The sequence below is a fragment of the Mesoplodon mirus genome (genome assembly GCF_964341445.2).
Source record: "Mesoplodon mirus genome assembly, chromosome: X".
In the NCBI taxonomy this organism is placed as follows: domain Eukaryota; kingdom Metazoa; phylum Chordata; class Mammalia; order Artiodactyla; family Ziphiidae; genus Mesoplodon; species Mesoplodon mirus.
In genome coordinates this window covers 91,795,282-91,816,913 of record NC_138981.1, presented here as the reverse complement: position 1 = coordinate 91,816,913, position 21,632 = coordinate 91,795,282, and the positions used below count along the sequence as shown (strand labels likewise).

Below are 21,632 nucleotides of genomic sequence, written 5' to 3'. Positions count from 1 at the left end.
TTTAAAAGCACAAAATCGCACCATAAAACTAAGAGGAACGGAGTGGGAGAAAATAATTTGCAAAATACGGCAGACAAGACTTAATACCCATTAGCAAAGAAATCCTACAAATTAATTAGAAAAAGTCGAAAGATATAATTAAAAATAATAATACAGGGAAATGGGCACTGTCGTATATACGTTAGTGGTAATGTAAATTAGCAAAACCTTTTAAGAAGCTGCTTTGTCAACATCCATTTAATTATAAAAGTCAAATACTCTTTAACCCAGCAATTTCAGTTCTAGGAAGCCAACCATTCAACAGAAATACTTGCACATAGTGAACAAATACAGGTATATCCTAATGATGCTCAGCACTGGATCTAAAACTGAAAAAACCAATAACTGCCTAAAATTATAATTACCCATTAACGTGGGCATGGTTATATAAATCATGGTACGTCCATACAATGGAAAAGTGTATAAAAAGATGTACATTAAAGATGTTTGAGAGAAGTGGAAATAACAAATCATGCAATGTAATATAATTCATTTTTCCCCATTTTAGGAGGAAAGTTGAAGGCATACGAGGAGGCAAAAAGGGTCTCTTACTCCACCCAAACATTTTATTATTAAAAATTTCAAACATACAGCAAACCTGAAAAGAACACCAATATACCCACTTCTATATTTTGTCATCAACACTTTACTGTACTTGGGTCTTACACTTTTTTTTTTTTTTTTTCGGTACGCGGGCCTCTCACTGTTGTGGTCTCTCCCGTTGTGGAGCACAGGCTCCGGACACGCAGGCTCAGTGGCCATGGCTCATGGGCCCAGCCGCTCCACGGCATGTGGGATTTTCCCGGACCGGGGCACGAACTCGTGTCCCCTGAATCGGCAGGTGGACTCTCAACCACTGCACCACCAGGGAAGCCCAGGGTCTTACACTTTTAATACAATATACTTTTAAATATAAAGTTTGGATTTTTTAGCACATGGACATTGCCTTTTGTAATAAAAATATGGTTTCAATAATGAATAGATATTACTTTCACAATCAGAAAAATGAAATGTATTTTTACAAATTATTGTTCCCCTCAATTCTTCTAGAGCACGAATTTTTCATTTGTACATTCAATTCTAAAAATAAAAATGATCAACAGAGTACTAATGCACTACTGCCTTATTCCATGCTTGAGATAAAAAATCACTCCATTATTTCATCCCTGAAGTGAATATCTTGTTTTTAAAGTTTAAGTTATTTAATCATCCTTAGCTACACAATTCTACAGCCATCTTCTTTTCCTTATTACTGGATATTACTTTAATTGCGTATTTTCGTCCCAGGTATCTTTTCACTTTCAAGTTTGTTGCTGTTACACGTCATAATGATTATCTACGATCTAGCATTATCACTGCAATGTTTAAAAAAAAACCTGAAAAGTAGTAAATGTAAAAGAAATCTTTCTCACTCCACTACTTTCGCCTTATATTTTTTGCACTTTATTTCTTCCCCATTCCATACACGTACATGCCTATAGTACTATCATTCCCCTTATTCCATCTCTTACAGATAAAAATATATTTTAGAGCATTTGCTGATGACGGACGAGCTAGCATTATCAGGTTAACTTCCTACTTCTGAAACAGAAGAACTGAACTTCTCAGGTTAGTGTTGTTCGTGGTAAGTAATAAGAAACATAAAAATGAGAATTCCAAGCTTTCCCACAAAATCACACATTCAAAAAACAACATTTACATAATTGCCACACTCAAAGGTATAGAAAATGGCGTTTCATTAAATGTGAATTATTAAGGAATAAATCATGGAACATCCTTTTTTGAACGAAAGTTAAAACAGGCAAAACCACAAATATTTACAACCTTTACGCCGAATTCAAATCTATACACTTTCCAACCAACACAGAAAGTACTACTTCCACGACTGGAATGGGGACTAAAACTAAGATGAATTCCACTGTAGTCAAACGTATAACGAACACATGAGGAATACTGACTGCAACATCACTACGTTCGTCAGATTAAATTTAAGATGTATTCGAACACTTCCTGAATGGCCACTTTTACAATCAAAGCAAGACGCGAGCTGGAACCCCGTCACCCATCAAAGCTTGTCTCTTACCACTCCCGGCTTATAATTAACAATACCAAAGCACCTTCGCTTCCTTTCCCGTTAAAGCAAGCTCCCGAAAACCTTAACCCCTCCGTCGTTCCCTCCAATTACTTACCGTTAAAATTGTGCTCTTCAGGTTGCTTGTTGCTTAACCAGATATCTCCATATGGATCTTCGTTATTCCACAGGGCCAGGTAATGGCTCTTTCCGCCTCTTAACGGTCTCTCCGGGATTTCCCGGTGCGCTCTATTTCTGAAAGGAATTTCTAAAGAAATAGAGTCCAAGGACCCCCCACAGTGGACATTATCTATGCACAGGATCCCCTGGCCTAATCTTTTCTCGTTGTAAATACACGAGACTCGGGAAATTTTCACTTCTATGCCAACTTTGAGAATATTATTATATACGAGAAAATTCAGTCTGGGGTCCAGATAGCACTTCTCACGGAACACCCCGTCCGAGATCGTCACATCATAGCAATAAAGCGGACATCTAGGTTCCATGTTGCCTGGCTCACCCTCTAACAGGTACCTCTAGACGGCCAAAACAGCGACAGGCACCATCTCCGACGGGGTGATACACTGGCGAGGTGAGTCCGTTATTTGCTCAAGAACCTTTTGGATCCAGGACCTGCGCCTTGGGGCACTGACACTTTGGATCACACTCCTCTTTACCTCAGCCTCATTTCTCTCAGGTTTCGGCAGATTGAGCCCAGAATGTGACGGGCCTTCCTGCGGCTGACCTAACTCAGCAGACATTGCGGGGTGACTGTGTACCCTCTTCGCTCCCAAAAGCTAACTTTCCCTGTCAGAGGCTGAGAGAATGGAGAGCGCGCGTTGCGCAACGATCGCTACCGGGCCCGGGCTGACTGGAAAAGCTCCGCCCAGTCGAGAAGCTACGAAGCCTATACGAGGGCGTGCGACGGCTCTCTGGCTCCGCCCCTCGCTCGGCGCGTTTCCGTCTCCCCGCACTGTTACTAGTCAGTCACTCCCAGGGTTACGTACGGGGTCGTCTAACCTAGTGCCCGCCCATTTGCCAGGATAGGAGAAGCGGGAAAAGCGTTGGTCACCATGGTTTCCAAAACAAAGTAGCAAGAGGGAGGGGTAGGAGCCCTCGTGGCTCTTCTGGAAAGGAGGGTGCAGAGAGGCAAGAAAAGAGAACGTGTAAGCTGTGACAAAGCGAGAGAGAGGCATGGACATATATACACTACCAAACGTAAGGTAGGTAGCTAGTGGGAAGTAGCCGCATAGCACAGGGAGATCAGCTCGGTGCTTTTGTGACCGACTGGAGGGGTGGGATAGGGAGGGTGGGAGGGAGGGATACGCAAGAGGGAAGGTATATGGGAACAGATGTATATGTATAACTGATTCACTTTGTTATAAAGCAGAAACTAACACACCATTGTGAAGCAATTATACTCCAATAAAGTTGTAAAAAAAAAAAAGAGAGAACGTGGCTGGAAGCGGGAGGCAAGTAGCCATAGCTCAGGAGTTCTGGACTTTTGGCCTTGGGCCAGCCACAGAAGGTAAATTAGAGTTTGATATACGTGAATGTGATAATATGGGTCTCCTGTAGTATGAACAAAACTAGATAATGTATGCACAGCCTTCAGGACAGTTCCTAGCACAAAAAGTCCTCTATAAACATTAGTTGTTATTGTTATTAGCATTCGCATAATTGTAGTGGCTCACTGAGTGCAGGGTGGGCGAATTCGTGATTAAGTGCAAATGAAGCCAGAAAATTATAGAGCTGGCTTGGTGGAGAGCTGCCTTTAGATTACACTTCTGAAAATATACTTATGGGGCTTCCCTGGTGGCGCAGTGGTTGAGAGTCCACCTGCTGGTGCAGGGGACACGGGTTCGTGCCCTGATCCGGGAAGATCCCACATGCCGCGGAGCGGCTGGGACCGTGAGCCATGGCCGCTGAGCCTGCGCATCCGGAGCCTGTGCTCCGCAACGGGAGAGGCCACAACAGGGAGACGCCCGCATACCACAAATAAATAAATAAATAAAAATTTAAAAAAAATATATATATATATACTTATGTTTTATACAATACCTGGCTTAACATACAGGTAGGATATAGAATTTCAGAAGCTGCATTTGTAAACAAGGATTGTATACAGAATGAATGTAATGTGAAAAAGCTGATAAGAATAGTCAGAATTAAAAATAAAACATTTATTCCATGTACCCAGATGTGCCAGTATACACAGAACATAGTAATTGTCCTAAGAATACTTTTCAAAGACAGAAACAGTCATGTTTTGATTATATTAATCTCCCTTGGCTGTCTATTTCATCATTCATTATTCACGATTTATGAAGTCCCTACCATGAGGCAGGCACTGTTCTAGGCTCCTTTACTCAAGCTTCTTCTCACTGCCATTATTAATATTTAACTAATTCACTAATTCTACATATATTTCTTGAGTGTCTGCTCTAGGCCTGGTACACTCTTGCTTTGGAGACCAAAAAACATGTTAAGGGGAAAGGGAGGGGAGGGGGCAGGAGTTAATCTTTTATATACAATATGATTAGGGAAGGGTTCTCTATTAAGAGATTGAATAGAGCAGAGATCTGCAGGAAGTGAGGGAGTGAGTGGACTTCTTGGGAAAGGACACTTAAATCAGAGGGAACAGCAAGAATAGATTCCATGAGACAGAAGCATGCTTGATATTTTAAAGGAAATGCAAAAAGCCAGTTGACTGGAGTGGAGAGGTGAGAGGAAGAGTGGTAGGAGATAAAGTCAGAGAGGTAGAAGGGCCCTGTAGGCTTTCCTCTGTTTTGAGCAGAAGAGTGACCTAACACTTCAGCTTGAGCCCCACTTCCTTCATGAAGCCTCCCATAATCAATTTATTCTAGAATGATCTTTCTCTTATCTGTATCACCTTGTATGTATCACTCATTTAACATTTATCATCTAATACCTTTTAGTTAAAAACAAAACTGCTAATGTATGTAGCTCATCTCCTTAACTTATGGTTTCTCAACCTGGACACTGTTGACATTTAGGGTCAGAAAATTATTTGTTGTGAGAATGTCTTGTGCACTGGAGGATGTTTAGAAACATTCCTGGCCGCTACCCCCTAGATACCTGTAGCACTACTCTTCCCTCCCAGTTGTAACAACCAAAAATATCTCTAGATATGACAAATGTCCCCTGGGGGGCAAAATCACCCCTTGTTAGGAGCCACTAATTTAGCTAGACTGTAAGCCTTTTGAGAGTAGAAATTCATTTTTTCTTTATTGTTTCCTGTAGTTCTTTCACTATTGCTATAAGTAAAAGGCATTCAAATATTTTAAATAAATGAAACGTAATTTCCACTGCCTCTCCACCAAAGGGAATATGTATATGTGCCTCTCTATAAACAAATATAATAAACAAAAATCCAAACTTACAAAACACAAAATAAGTAAGCTCCCCACGTGTAGATACTTTGTTATGTTCGCTGCTGCATCTCCAGTACAAAAATCAGTATTCTAGCAGATAGCAGGTGCTCAATAGTAATTGTTGAATGAATAAATGAAATTATGGGTTTTTATTGGATTTACTGCAGGAGTCATTAAATATCAGCTATCTCTGTTGTTTATCCAAGAAGAACTGGTTTTAAGTCTTTCAAATCTTTTCCATCAGCACCCCCTAAACTATATACTCAGTGGAATTTATACATAATAGTATTGTATCATCATATTCTGAGTCTATCTAATTCATAAAAGATGAATATTGGCAATGGTGCTCAGTAGTTGAATAATTACTGGAATTGGGAAGAAATAGCACCCATGTTTGTTTTTACAATACCACACAATAAAGATATACACTAACTATCAGAACACAGTTGAAGTCTTTTGTATTGTTCTACTGACAATCTGCTGATAGTGCATCTCCCTGAGAATTAAGGTGTCTTTTGAATAGTTATCACACCTATGTATGAATGTTCTATGAAGGCATTATAAGCACCTGTTTTGGGATTAATTACACAATAATAGAATAAGTAAGAGAAATGACTTTTAGAGCCAATAATAGGTATCCTTTAGGTTATTGATTTTTTCTCTCCCCTGAGATCTGGACAATTTGTTATAGTGCCCTCCAGAGCTTAAAATAGTAAAAGCAGGTGCTACACTACTTTTATTTCATGAAACGGTGATGTTCTGAGATACTCAAAACACTTCAAATACAACGTGAAATTTATTTTGGTAGTCCATTAAATTTGGTGCAGATTATCTGCCACATTGATTTTCCTCATCTTTAAAATTGGACTAATGAAAGTATTCACAGTAGTTGAAAAATTAAGTTAGTTCATATAGATAAAGTGCTTAAAACTGTGTTTGGCACATCCTAAGAGTTCAGTAAATGCTAGCAATTGTTATTATTATTCTGAAAAGAAGATAGAGGCATAACATAAGATCATAGAATTCTAGAACTACAGGAGCCATTATATACCCACTAACTAGTTCAGTGTTCTTCATACTGTGGGTGGTAAGGCATTAATGATGTCATGAAGTCAATTTATTGGGTTACAACCAGCCACTAAAAATATGAAAAAGTTTAGAACAGAAAATGTCAGAGTACCTCACACATACATAGTCATGGTGAAGATTGCTTCATAAAATTTTTATTTTAGATTTGTTGGTATGTACATGTGTATACTGCATCATGATGTAAAATGTTTTTCTTACTATAGATTGTGACCAGAAAATTTTTAAAAAACAACTGCTATAATTCAACCCTCTTTTACTACAGTGAAGGAACTGAGGCCCAGAAAACAAGACTCTTGTGACCAAGATCACACAGTGGTAAGTGACAGAGCATCAGAACTATTAGCCAAGACTCCTGCTTATTAAGCCGATGTCCTTTCCACGACATGAGGTTGCACAGATCCTGGATTATCCCCCTGATATATCAGTTTTTTATTGAATAATCTTGTTTTGGTTATTTTTATTTGAATAATCTTGGTTGATCTTCTCATTCATTTAACTATTCTTTCATTTATTTGCCTCATTCCCTGGCCATGTGCATTGGGCATTGGAGGTACACTTGTAGGTTCATCAAATTCATAAGATTATAACAGTATGAGTAGAGATGTGGGGGAGGAGGAAAAACAAGTGTCATGACTAGTTGGTGCTAAAAGGATGTGTAGAGTTCAGATGCTATCTCAAAGAGTATTTAGGTAAGCTCTCCAAACATCACCACGGTAACAAAAGAGGGCCTGAGGGTGGCTGCCTGGCAACCAGAGCACTACAGCCTCCAGCATAATGCTGCCCTTTTCCAACATATTTCCCTTTTAATGCTGCTTATGATGATTTTATTAACTAAATTGTCTCTATATACAAGGATGTATCTGCACAGCTTATAATACTCCCTACCTCATTGGAATCAAGGATGTTCCTATGTTACCTTTCTATCAGATGGCAAATCTATTTTGATTTACTTGTTGAATGTACTTAAACAGAAGTCTCTAACACAGGCTCACCATAACAATGGTTCCAGACTCCTTTTGCCCCTCTGTATCTCAAACAAATGTTCCTGTTTGTCTGCATTCCTTTGCTTATCCTGAGCACATATTAGATGCACGATAAATGATTGCTGCTGTCCTCACTTCTTTTCTGTTCATTCAAATCCTACTATTTTCCATAAATATCTCAGTGTGTTAGCTTTTCTTCTGAGTCTCAATATTATATATCTGTAAGAGAGTTGGATTTTAGAATATGGATTTGATCATTTTCTTTTTTTAAATATTTATTTATTTGGTTGCACCAGCTGTTACTTGCGGCTCGAAGGCTCCTTAGTTGCGGCAGGTGGGCTCCTTAGTTGCGGCATGTGAACTCTTAGTTGCGGCATGCATGTGGGATCTAGTTCCCTGAACAGGGATCAAACCCTGGCCCCCTGCATTGGGAGCGTGGAGTCTTAACCACTGAGCCATGAGGGAAGTCCCGGATTTGACCACTTTCAATTTATTAGGTCTCTGTTTCTCTGATTATTAGATGAAGGGGGACTGACTGTAAACTCTCAGTATTCTACAGATTAATTTATTCCCATTTGTCTTCATTGGTCATCCTAACATCATGTATCTAGCATGCTTCAATGTTTACATTCCTCCTCTCAAGAATTTCTGTTTGTTGAAATGTGTGGCTACAATTTGATGACATTTTGGAAATCCAAACACCAGTGTTTATGCTGGGTTGCCTTACATGAAATAGAGCTGGGTCAGAAAGTTGGTTCTCAGTAGGCTATTTATCTAAAGATGTTTGTGTTAGTTTATTATTAAAATAACAGCTTTATTGGAATATAATTCACAAAACACACAATTCATTCATCGAAACTGGAGAATTTGATTGCTTTTCGTATACTCAAAGAGTTGTACGTCTGTGGCCACAATCTAATTTTAGAATATTCTATCATGCCATAAAGGAACTCTATACATATTAGCAGCTACCCCCAATTCCAGCTCCCTGCCCCAGCCACTGGGAACCAGTTATCTACTTTCTGTCACTATGGATTTGCCTATTCTAGACATTTCATATGAATGGAAACATACATTGTGTCTGAGTACTTTCATTTAGCATAATGGTTTCAAGTTTCATCCATGTTGTAGCATACTTCATTTATTTTTTTGTTTGCTGAATAATATTTCATTTTATGGATATACCACATTATGTGCATCAGTTCATCAACTGATGGACATTTGGGTTGTGTTCACCTTTTGCTACTATGAATAGGCTGCTATGATATTAGTGTATGAGATTTTGTGTGGACATGTGTTTTCAAACCTCTGGTATAGATACCTAGGATTGAAATTGCTGGCTCATATGGCAATTCTGTTTAACTTTTTGAGGAACTGTCAAACTGTATTCCAAAGTGTTGTGTTATTTTATATTCCCACTAACAACATACAAGAGTTTCAATTTTTCCACAACCTTGCCAACATTTGCTATTGTCCGTCTTTGTTTACCTTAGTTTATCTTAGTGGATGTGAAGTGATATCTCATTGTGGTATTGATTTGTATTTCTGTAATGACTAATGATTTTTAGCTTCTTTTCTTTGTGCTTATTGGCCATTTTAATATCTTCTTTGGAGGAATGTCAATTCAGATCCTTTGCCTATTTTTATTTTTTATATACTTATTTAATTTTTTTTCCTTTGCCTATTTTTAAATTGAGTTGTCTCTTGATTATTGAGTCCTGAGGTCTTTATATATTTTGTATGTTCTAGGTACAAGTCCCTTATCAGATATATGATTTACAAACATTTTCTTTGAAGATGTGGATTGTATCTTAATTTTCTTGAATGTGTCCTTTGAAGAATCTGCTTTTCCTTCTCCTCCTCCTTATTCATTTTACTCATCTTATTCTTTGCCATTTTCATCTTAGAATATTGAACCTGTTCATTTAAGGCATCATTATCATCTCTGATAGCTTCTCTTGAGTGATGTTCTACTGATCCTGGGACTCATAGAAAATGTGCTCCACTTCATCTGCAGTAAGGATAGCTTCAGCAGCAGCATTTAGGGATCCTTTCTTGGGAACTTCAAGAGGACAAAAGCAATTAAAGAAGGAATCATTATATACCCACTTGACTGGCAAAAATGAAAAAGTCTACAAATGCCAAGTTTTGTAAAGGATGTCATGCAATAAACCACCGGTGGGAGTGTAAATTTGTTCAATTAGTTGTAAAGTTAAACATGCGCATACCATATGATCCATAAATTCTCCTTTGTATATACCCAAGACTAGTGTTTGTCAAAGGAGAAGATGGTATTAACATTTCGTGGGGGAATGATTTTTATTTGTACTGGGTAGTACGAAACAGTATAGGATGTTTAACATCTGGCCCTAACCCTCTGAATGTCAGTTGTACTCCCTAATCACTGTGACCATCAACACTTCCCAGGTGAGAACCACTGGCCTAGAGAAACTTTAATAGCTGCACTAGTACATATGTAAAAGAATGTTCAGTAGCATTATTCATAGTAACTCCTAACTGGAAACAGCCCAAATATTTATAGTAGGAGAATGAATAAATAAATTGTGGTGTAATCACACAATGGAATACCCTGATAACCTCATGATGCCAGCATACCAGCCCTCACTTGATTATATCCAGGCTTTTTAATTTAAGAGTAAAATAATCTTTCTATCTTCTTTAGCCACTCTTTTTTTCCAGTCTCTAAAAAATATGGGTTTGAAAATTAATGTGACTTGGAAATGAGCCCTGGTCTTTGGTAAGGACCCCATTAAACAAATGTGGTATTGTAATGAAATTTTCTTCCCCTTTAATCACTAGGTTGTTCCCTAAAATATATGAAATGTGTAGGACTTAGACATAATGCTGGCTGATGCAATTTCATTATGATATAGCATTCTGAATTTAGGTGCTGCTCTTATTTTTGAAATTAAAGTGTAAGTTGGCTTCTAGCTATATGATTTATAAGGTGGATTACTATGCCTTAACAAACCAGCCTTTGAATGTCTGGTCTTTTTTTTTTTTTTTTCTTTTCTTTGCGGTACACAGGCCTCTCACCACTGTGGCCTCTCCCGCCGCGGAGCACAGGCTCCGGACGCGCAGGCTCAGCAGCCATGGCTCACGGGCCCTGACGCTCCGCGGCATGTGGGATCCTCCCGGACCGGGGCACGAACCCATGTCCCCTGCATTGGCAGGCGTACTCCCAACCACTGCGCCACCAGGGAAGCCCTGTCTGGTCATTTTTGATGTAGTTAAGTTGTTCAGATCCTGGATATCTGGAGGTCCTCCATGTGCTTGGATAGCCTGGACCTTGAATGTTTTGCTAATTTTCATAAAAACCAGGACTTGGCTGGCTTCATAAGATAGAAGCTTTAATGGATTTCTCTCTTAAACAGCTTGGAAAAAATTCATATCACTAGTCTGTGCTGGTGCTGTTTTAACATCTGACACATGGTTAAGGTCATGCTGTTCCCTCCCTGACTAGACACAGTTTTCTGGAGGACCCAGTTTCTTTGGTGGTATCCCTAGGCTGCTGAAATTATTTCATGTACCCTTATCCTTTTTCAAAGTAGCCTATATTCTGGAGAATGATAAGAAATTGTAACTCATAATTTCTCTTTGGTTGGGGATCTTTCACCTTCTTCCCTACCAGATCTCAGAAGACAGGCATCAGCAACAATATATGTATGTTCTTTATCTATAGTTTGCTCCTAGTTTAACTACTAGAAATGGAAAGCTAGCTTTTAATTAGACTAATACAAATTTGAATTCTCATTCTCCTATTTACTAGTTGTTTGATCTTGACCAAGTTACCTAAACTCTCTAAACCTGATTCCTCCTTTTAAAAATGGGGTGGAGGGAATTCCCTGGTGGTCCAGTGGTTACAACTCCTCACTCTCACTGCCAAGGGCCTGGGTTCAATCCCTGGTCAGGGAGCTAAAATCTCACAAGCTGTGCAGTGCGGCCAAAAATAAATAAATAAAAATAAAAATGGAGTGGAACACCTACCTCACAAGGTTGTTATGAGATTTAAAACATAGTTTACCTAGAAGGTCTGGGATGTAGCCTGTTAGAAAGTTTATACTATTTACATGGTACAGATAATATTTCTTAAAGAGCAAATGGTCAGTAAAAAGCTGTTTCATAATTTAATGTGCAGTATATAACACAAGCTAGAAGATGTGTTAAGAAATAAATGAGGGACTTCCCTGGCAGTCCAGTGGTTAAGACTCCGATGCTTCCACTGCAGGGGGCACAGATTCGATCCCTGGTTGGGGAACCAAAGATCCCACATGCCGCATGGCACAGCCAAAAAAAGGAAAGAAAGAATCATATGAAAAGTATCCTAACTTCTTTAGTAGTCAAGAAAATGCCCATTAAAATTACTTACAAAACTGCCAAAAAATTTTTGAAGCATCATAATCGGTTATTCGTTGGCTGCCATTTTGTCTAACCTCCAAGTTGGATGCTAGTTAGGCCAGAGGAACAAGAGGAAGAAGTTCATACTAACTGAACTGTAGGGAAGGTGCCAGTCTCAAGGATACTGAGCTTCACTGGAATACGGCCAGACTGCTCATGTATCTTTTATGCATTTCCTCCTCCCACACTATGGGGCTGATCTAAACTCTCAACACCATGACAAGGCCAGGAGATATCTCTTTTCTTCTCTGTACTATAGGAAGGTGTCTCTAACACAGTGACATATTTTTAAATATAAAAATTATAACTTGGAAATTATGCATCAGGCTTTTACTTTCAGCTACAATGGAGCAGCTGGTATCGAACTAATTCTACTGCTGACAATAACTATAAGTGCTTGACAAAAGTTTTACAAAGCTGTTTGGAGACATTAGAGAGAACCAAGGCACCCAGGACATGAGAGGACACATTGTAGTGTATGGAAAACTTTGAGATGAGTCTTCCATTTGCTGCTACTTTTCTCTCCTCAAAAACTTTTTTCAATTCATAGAATGTGTGGCTTAAAGGACAAACAAAAAGCAACAATTAGAGATTAGTGGATGGGATAATAGGACAGTAGACAACATCCAAACTAAAGCTCAGAGAGAAAAACATCGGAGAATACAGAAAAAAGAATGAGACTCGGATAACATGGTGAAAAAGTCTAACGTGTATGTAATTGGAATCTGAGAAGAAAAGAAAAAGAGGGCAAAAACAGTATTTAAGAAATACTTGTTGAGGATTTTCCACAAACTGAAGAATGGTCTCAAGCTGTATGTTCTAGATGTGATATGAATCTGAAGCAGTATAATGACTGTTTCAGACAGAATACTGAACCCCCAAAGATGTCCACATCCTAATCCTCAGAACTATGAATATGTTATATTACATGGTGGAAGGGAATTAAGGTTTCAAATAGAATTTAAGTTGTTAACCTGGATCCAGCTGGGCCTTTAAAGGTGGACGAGGCAGGCTTCCCTGGTGACGCAGTGGTTGAGAGTCCGCCTGCCGATGCAGGGGACACGGGTTCGTGCCCCATTCTGGGAGGATCCCACATGTCGCAGAGCGGCTGGGCCCGTGAGCCATGGCCGCTGAGCCTGCATGTCCAGAGCCTGTGCTCCGCAACAGGAGAGGCCACAACAGTGAGAAGCCCACGTGTCGCAAAAAAAAAAAAAAAAAAAAAAAAAAGGTGGACGAGGAAAGCAGCAATTTTGGTTAGTGAAAGATGTGGCATGAAGACTTGAACTACTGCTGGCTTTAAAGATGGAGGAAGGAGGTCATGAGTCAAGGAATGAAGGTGGCTTCTAGAAGCTGGAAATGGCCCTCAGCTTACAGCCAGCAAGAAAACTGGGACCTCAGTCCTGCAAGCACAGGGAATTGAATTCTGTCAACAACTTGAATGAGCAAAAAAATGGATTTTCCCTTAGAGCTTCCAGAACAGATCTCATCCCTGCTGACACTTTGATATTGGCCAGTAAGACATATACTGGACTTCTGACTTATGAAACTAAAAGATAATGAATTTGTGTTAAGTCATTAAGTTTGTGGTAACTTTTTATGACAATGATAGAAAACTAATACAGTGAGAAAGAAAACCAGACATAGGTGCATCAAAGCAAAACTGATGGATAGTGGAAACAAAGAAGAAGTTTAGAGAAACTAGAAAACAAAGACACATTATCTTGCAGGAACATCAATTACCTTGACAACGGAATTTTCAAAAGAAATAATGAAGGAAGACAATGGTCTGACATATTTAAAGTGTTGCAAAAAAAATTTCCAACCAGGCAAAAATTCTTTCAAAATGAAGGTGAACCAAAATTGCTTAAGAGAAACAAAAATTGAGAGAATTTATAACCATCAGACATGCACTAAAAGAAATACTAAAGCGAGTTATTTAGGCAAAAGGAAAATGATCCCAAATGGAAACAAGGTAATTCAAGAAGGAATGAAGAACACTAAAAAGAGTTAATATGGGTAAATCTACATGAATATTGGCTATTCAAAACAACAGCAATAATATCTTTTGGAGTTTAAAATATATGTGCAATTAAAATACGTGATACCAGCACATAAGGTAGGAGGGTGTAAATGGAGTTGAAGTGTTGTAAGGTTCTTACCTTGTCTGGAAAGATGAGATCAAACCGGACTAGGACAGGGCCTAATCCAATATGACCAGTGTCCTTATAAGAAGAGAAGAGAAGAGATGCAGAGACAGAGAGAAAGAGAGGAGGATAACATGGGAAGGCACAGACACAGAGGGGAGAGAATGCCATGTGAAGACAGAGGCAGATATTGGAGTGATGCATTTACAAGCCAAGGAATGCCAAGAATTGCCAGTAACCACCAGAAGCTAGAAAAAGCAAGGAAGAATTCCTCCCCCAGAGCCTTTAGAGAGAGCATGGACCTACCAGCAATTTGATTTTGAATGTCTAGCCTCCATAACTATGAGAGAATAAATTTCTCTTGTTCTAAGTCACCTAGTTTGTGGTGTTCTGTTGTGGCAGCCCTAGGAACCTAATACACTATTGATACATTTTTAATAAACTATTTGAAAATAATTTTAAAACTCCACAGCATATTTAACATCCTTCCATGCTTGTACTGTCTACATCATTATTTTGTTAATAAGTTACAGAAGGAATAATTTCTGCATATCTTCAAATTTTAAATTTCATTTACTTTTCTGACTACAAAGGTAGTATATATTTTAGATTAGAAAATAGCAGGGGAAATCTGTAAAATAAGATTTAATTGCCCTGTAACCCTACTCCTAGGGCCCTTTCTAAGATATTGTCTATAAATAGCTTTGGTGTTTATTATTCCAGGTATTTTTCACTTCAGATTCAGATTCAGTATCAAGAGAAATGTAATTCTCTTATTCTCTCCCTCCCTCTCTCACTGTGAGATGCATGTGATTTACTGATATAGTATATCAGCAAAGAATGCTTATTGAAGCCTTGCCTATAATGGCAAAATGCTAGAAACTAATCAAATGTCCACCAATGGGTAGAAGCTTGAACAAATTCATATATTCATGGGTATATATTCATATATTCAATGGGTAGAAGCTTGAACAAATTCATATATTCATAATAGAGCATTTTTTCAGCTTTTAAAGGAAGGATAAGTTATATCTATATTAATTATGAAGAAATATTCATGATGTATTCAGCGAAATACACACACACACACACACACACACACACCAAATATGAGAAAAGTGTGGAATAATACATAGAAGGTTATTTGGAGTTTGCAGGTGAAGAAGGAAAGGGGTGGGTGTGGGTGTGGGTGTGAAATTATATATATTTTTAATGATATCATTATATTATTTCATTTCAGTGAACACATGCTAATTTTATAATTCTGGAAGAAAATTTGATCACAGATTGAAAAAATATACAAATTTGAAAACTTTTAATTTAATATGAATATATCAGTTGAAAAATTTATTTTTATTATTTATCAGAAGCTTAAAACTTATAATAAACTTATCACATAAAAGTAGAAAAAATAATATATTGCATAAACTCTGAGTATTTAGTGCCATGAACATAAAACATATGTTTAATTTAGAGTCATTTCACAGAAAAATTTCTATTTGTAATATATACTTATTTCTCTAGAAAGGCCAAACATCATTCCTATAATATGAGTTACGAAATTTTATTTACTAAAAATTACTAATTGATGACAGATAAAGGTTGGATAAAATTATTTAGGAGATATGGTAATATAGCATTTGCAGAAGCCAGATAAAAGGATGTTACGAACAGCTCTTTTGAGAGGTTCTTCAGGGTCGTTTACTTGCTTTTGCTGTGTGTTTCCTTTTCAAATTTCTATTTCAGCTTGTAATTTGGGAGTAGCTCCTGATTATAGTAAATGACCACGGTTCTACAAAATTTATGACGTTTTAGCAAAATGAAATAACCTCTGTCACATTAATTTTCTTCCTGTCAACACATTATATCATCATGGTCTTCACTCTAATCTACTGTGGGGACTACAACAGTGTCAACATTTTTCCAGTCTGTCAAAAACTGGTAAATGATGGAGAACTGTAGTAATCCATATGTTACAAGTGGTACTGCTATGATGTCCCTGAGATTATCTGCAGCAGATTTTACTGGTCATAATCACAGCTTAGTGGATCACAGTGTCATTATGCACCATGCAGCATATAGAATAATTAATTGAATGCTTCCTGTGTGCCAGGAACTGTGCTAAGCATTGTACAAACATAATATCATTTAAGATAAATAATTATTTAATTGGATAGGCATTATTATCCATACTAAAGCTCAGGGTTTAAGCCATTTGTCAGGTGGCAAATAGCAAAGCTAAGCCTTGAATTTAAGGTGTATGACTCCAGATGTGCTCTTTACCTATAAGCTATGCTACTTCCAGTAGTATCTGAGGTATACATTACTAAAGTTCAAAAATATCTGGTTTTCTTCCATTTCATGTGCATTGCAAAGGTATATTTCCTAGTGTTCTTGTAATTGGTAAGGGCTACCTAACTAGTTCTGGCCAAGGGGCTGTGAGAGCTTTTGTTTCCAGGTGAAAACATTTAATTGCTAATGTGCAACTCTTGCCACCTCTCTTTCCTAGCTGCAGCAACTGAAGATGGCTTGTGTTGAGATGCTAGAGCTTCTCAAATTTGAAGAAGCCTGATTACTCAGTCACCATAGAGAGGGAAGATACTCTGGAGAGTTATCTGAATCCACAACATAATTTGTGTGAGTCAGAAGCATGCTTTTGTCATGTTAAGCTACTGAGATTATACGACTGTTACCATAGCTTAGTTTAACATGTCCTGATTAATACAGAAGACTGGTACTGCGAGTATTACCACAACAAAAACCTGAACTATGACATTGGCTAAGTGGTTTTGTGGTAGTATTTTTCAGTGGCAAAAATTTGGTGAAAAAAAATTTGGTGAAACTGTAACTTGCAGTAGACTCAGCATATATAATTAGGTAATTTGTAACTCTAAGAGAAGAGATTGGAAAGCAATGTTAGTGGGGAAATATAGGGGAAGAAGCTAGAAAATAAAATGTTAGTACTGTTTTTAATAGTGATGATAGTGTTTGGCAATAGCTGCTGGCTTTGACTGGTGTGATGGTTAATTTTATGTGTCAACTTGATTGGGCTAAGGGATGCCCAGATAGCTGATATAACATATTTCTGGGTGTGTCTGTGAGGGAGTCTCCAGAAGAGATTAGCATTTGAATCAGTAGAATGAGTAAAGAAGATCAGCCTCACCAATGTAGGTGGGCATCTATCAATCTGTTGAAGGCTTGGATAGAACAAAAAGTTGGAGAAAGGGCAGTTCATTCTCTCTGCTTTGGTGAAACACTCATTTTCCCCTGCCCTTGGATATCAGTGCTCCTGGTTCTCAGGCTTTTGGATTCAGACTGGGAATTACACCATCAGCCCCTTGATTCTTAGGCCTTCAGACTCAGACTGAGTTACACCACTGGCTTTCCTGGTTTTCCAGCTTGCAGATGGCAAATGGAGGGACTTTTTGGCCTCCATAATAGCATAAGCCAGTTCCTGTAATAAATATGTCTCTGTCTCTGTCTCTCTCTCTGTCCCTATCTATCTATCTATATAATTTGTTCTGTTTCTCTGGAGAACCTTGATTAATACAATTGGCAAGAATAGCTCAAGAAAGAATTAGCTGGTTTGCAAACAGAAATAAAGGAGAATAGAGAATACAAGAATTTCAAACATTTTATGGTTGGAAAACCCAACTGGGTTTCAACCTCAAACTGTAAAAAATAAGACTGAGAGATCTTTGGAAGGAAAAATGCTCAATGAAATGTTTCAAATTATCAAAATGTATCACGGGAAAATTAGACTAACGGTGTGACACCCTATAAAACTTTTCATTTAAATAAAATGCTCGGGTCAAAGATTACCTTAATGTTGTGGTTTTTCCACAGAAGACTGACAACCTCAAGTTAATCCACATTAAAGAAACAGGGAGATACAAAAGCAAGAAAGAAAAAAAAAGCTATAGCAAATCTGAAAACTACGCCTGCATAAGAAGTGCAGGTGTGGTTATTGGCACATATGGCTGATTGAAGCCAAGCCTGTTTTTGAGACAATGGAACCGTTAAACAAACCATAAGCCTGAACTAAGAATGCCTGTGAAAAAGACTTAAACCAATGCTTGGGCCACCAGGATCAAAATAATCTAGGTTATCAGACTCAATTTAGGCCATAAGACTTAAAACAACCTTTAGGCCACCAAAATTCTGTAGACAATAAGCAGGCATAACCCCCAAGGAAGACATATTCCATAATGCTCACTTCAGATATAACATACACACAAACGTGTATAGAGATTCAATTAATTTTATGAAACGAGGATAACCTTAACACAAACTTTGTAAAGATAACTCAGAATAGTAGACTAATTGCATTTATGAATAAAGGTACATAAATCTCTAATAAATGTAGTAGGTATTGTGGATTGATTAACTCAACCTCCATTCTACCTTACTAATTGCAGTTAGAGTTCTGATAGTAAATTCAGTTGTGCCAATTAGATTGACTTGTTGGATATTTGTAATATGTGTAAGTGAGATGGAGGACATATTCCTGCTGCTGTTGCTGAGGGCAATGTCATGGATAAGAGAATAGTGACTCCATTCAGCAAAGACTACTTTGGGCCCAGGTGTGGCAGACACATTTGGTGCCTAATACTGCTTTTGCACAAACTTATCTGTGACTTGCCCTGTGCATGTCAGCCAGCCTCCATCCTTGGCCACCCCAGCATTTGCACAATGGGCCTATGAGTGGAGTAGCCATGATGGTAAGGATGGAGGCTATACACGGGCTCAAAAGCATGGAGTACTCACCAAAACAAGCTACCATCTTGGTGGCAAGTTGATTATTTCAGAACTTTCTACCATGGAGGATGGTGTGATTTGCTCTTAACAGAATTGACATCTTCTCCAGATATGAGTTTAGCTTGCTTTCTCTGCTGGCATCACAATTTGAAGTTTACAAAATGCCTGATTCAAGGGATCCATTTTATGGTGAAGGAGATGTGACAATGGGTACATGACCACAAGGATCTACTGGTCCTATAATATAACATAGAACTCAGTATTAGCTGGTCCAATAAGCTGATTGGATGGCCTGTTAAAGGCACAGCTGAGGCACCAGATAGAGGAAAACACCACAGTGTTGGGATATTGTCCTTCAGAGTGAATAATATATACCTACATATCAACAAATGATATGCGGTATTATATTTCTAATAGCTAGAATACACGTCCGGGAACCAACTCAGTGACCCACTTACAGAATTTGTGTTTCTTGTTTCTACATACTCATGTCTGCTTCTCAAGGGTGATGCTTCCACCAGGAAACACTTTAAGGGTTCCTCCTAACCCGAAACTACAATTACCACCTGGTCACTTTAGGCTTCTCATTTTGGTAGAGCAGAAGGCAAAGAAAGGAATTACTCTACTAGTGGGCATAACTGTTCCTGATTATCATAAGAAGTTAGGGTTTCTGTTACCTAATGGAGGCAGGGAAGAATATGTTTGTCACTCAGATGATCCACTGGGGTGTCTTTTAGTGCTTCCATGCCTGATGATAACAGTGAATGGACAGTTACAGTAACAATGACCTAATAATGGCAAGGCAACAAAGGGCTCTAACCCCTCAGAGATAAAATGTTGGGTTGGCCCAAAAGGTAAATGACTTAAACTAGCTGCAGTGTTGGTCAAGAGAAAGAGTAATCTATAATGAATGATAGAAGAGAATGTATAGACTATGGCTTCAAAACCAATTGAAGCAGGGGGACCATAGCCTGTTCAATTAACTCTCCTGTATTACTTAATTTTAGAGACTATGGCCTGTACCTCCTTGAAAATTTTGATGTCAGAGTATACTTAACATAGGGTATGAGTGTATCTGAGTAGTGCAAAGGGTGAACCAAGGCAGACACACATATGTTGTGCAAAGGGTAAATTGTTGCACATTAGAATCTTTCTTGATTATTTTAAATTTAAGATTTCACTTTACATAGCAAAATTGTACTTATTCCTTTTCGCCATTGGACTCTTAATGGCACCATTAAAATGATTTCATTGTCAGTTGATCAATATTTTATTTACTTCTATTTTTAGTGCTCCTCCGAAGTCTCTTTCTTTGGAGGTTACTCGAGATGGGGCTCATAGACTTAGCTGCAACTGATGTTTAACATTAAGTTTTTAGGTATCAACATTTTGTTTTTAAAAATAGTTAAACCATTCCAATCCATGATTATGCAACTAGTTTACTCTTCAGAGCACTCTGTAAGTCATGCATACCAAGATGAATATACTGATAGACAGATAAGTAAAAATATAGATATAGACAGTTGATTTTACTTCTGGAAACTGTAAGCAACAACTTGTGGGAAGAATTAATTGTTGCTAATTGGAATCTTGATTTTTTTTTTTTTTTTTTTTTGCGGTACACTGACCTCTCACTGTTGTGGCCTCTCCCATTGCGGAGCACAGGCTCTGGACGCACAGGCTCAGCAGCCATGGCTCACGGGCCTAGCCGCTCCGCAGCATGTGGGATCTTCCCGGACTGGGTCATGAGCCCATGTCCCCTGCATCGGCAGGCGGACTCTCAACCACTGCGGCACCAGGGAAGCCCCAGAATCTTGATTTTTTAAAGTGAGATTCAAATTAACCTTTTCATTTTGTTCCACTGTGCTCCTCATCATTTCTTTAACCAACGCCATACTTTTAAAAAGTATGTACAGCAGACCCATTATATACTTTGGTGCCTGCTACTGCCAATGCCCCATAGCAAGCTCCTTTTAGAGGTAAATCTAGGAGGTTGTCATTATGTAAAGACTTCATGTGATACTTAACTAAATATTGCATAGCATTATGGACTGAATATTTGTCCCCTCCCCCAAATTCATATGCTGAAGCCCTAACCCCCAATGTGATGGTACTTGGAGATGGAGCCTTTGGGAAATAGTTACACTTAGATGAGCTAATGAGGGCAGTCCCTATTCTGATGAGATTAGTGTCCTTATAAGAAGAGAGACCAGAGAGCTTTCTCTCTTCCTCCTTCACTGTGTGTGCACAATGAAGAGGTCATGTGAGCACACAGTGAGGTGGCTGCCAAGAGAAGAGGCCTCAGAATGAAACCTACCTTTGGTGACAACATTGACATTCTTGGTATTCTGTTTGAAAATCAATCAACCATAAATATACAGGTTTATTGTTGGGAAAACCTCTGGAGGATCCCCCAACCTGGCCCATGAGCACTCCCAATGCCCTGAGTGCCAAACCCATACCTATCTCAGTCCGAAACCAGCTCCTTGTCCATACTTCTCAAGGGCAGAAGCAAGAGCAAGTCCTGGTAGACAGGGAGTATGCTCAGAAAATGCACTATGGCAAGGGAGAAAACACAAATGTGAGCCATAGCACCACTTATGAGAAGACAAAAAGGAGGCTATCAGCACCAGCCTGGTGTATTGTAAAATGGAGAGAAGATACACAAGATGAAGAATTATGCCACAAGAGGGAGCAAGAAGCAAGGAGAGGAGGTGTATCCAAATAAGGTCTA

At 38.5% G+C, this 21,632-nt stretch overlaps 2 protein-coding genes across 2 annotated transcripts in view; one reads left to right on the top strand and one right to left on the bottom strand.

Moving 5' to 3' along the window:
* The window catches only part of RADX (RPA1 related single stranded DNA binding protein, X-linked), a gene marked incomplete at its 3' end in the record, with an annotated part of 61,154 nt that extends 58,252 nt beyond the window's left edge, over nt 1–2,902 (bottom strand). The window contains 2 exon segments of the mRNA XM_082609310.1: nt 2,229–2,646; nt 2,650–2,902. Coding sequence (XP_082465436.1) covers nt 2,229–2,646; nt 2,650–2,871 — 640 coding nt within the window. The 5' untranslated portion in view covers nt 2,872–2,902.
* A 267-nt stretch (nt 2,903–3,169) lies between these two features.
* The window catches only part of LOC309796774 (uncharacterized protein), a 43,095-nt gene continuing 24,632 nt past the window's right edge, over nt 3,170–21,632 (top strand). Inside the window, exons 1-2 of the mRNA XM_082610121.1 lie at nt 3,170–3,333; nt 6,857–6,909. The gene's annotated coding sequence lies outside the window, so the exon portion shown is untranslated. The remainder of the gene's footprint in view (nt 3,334–6,856; nt 6,910–21,632) is intronic.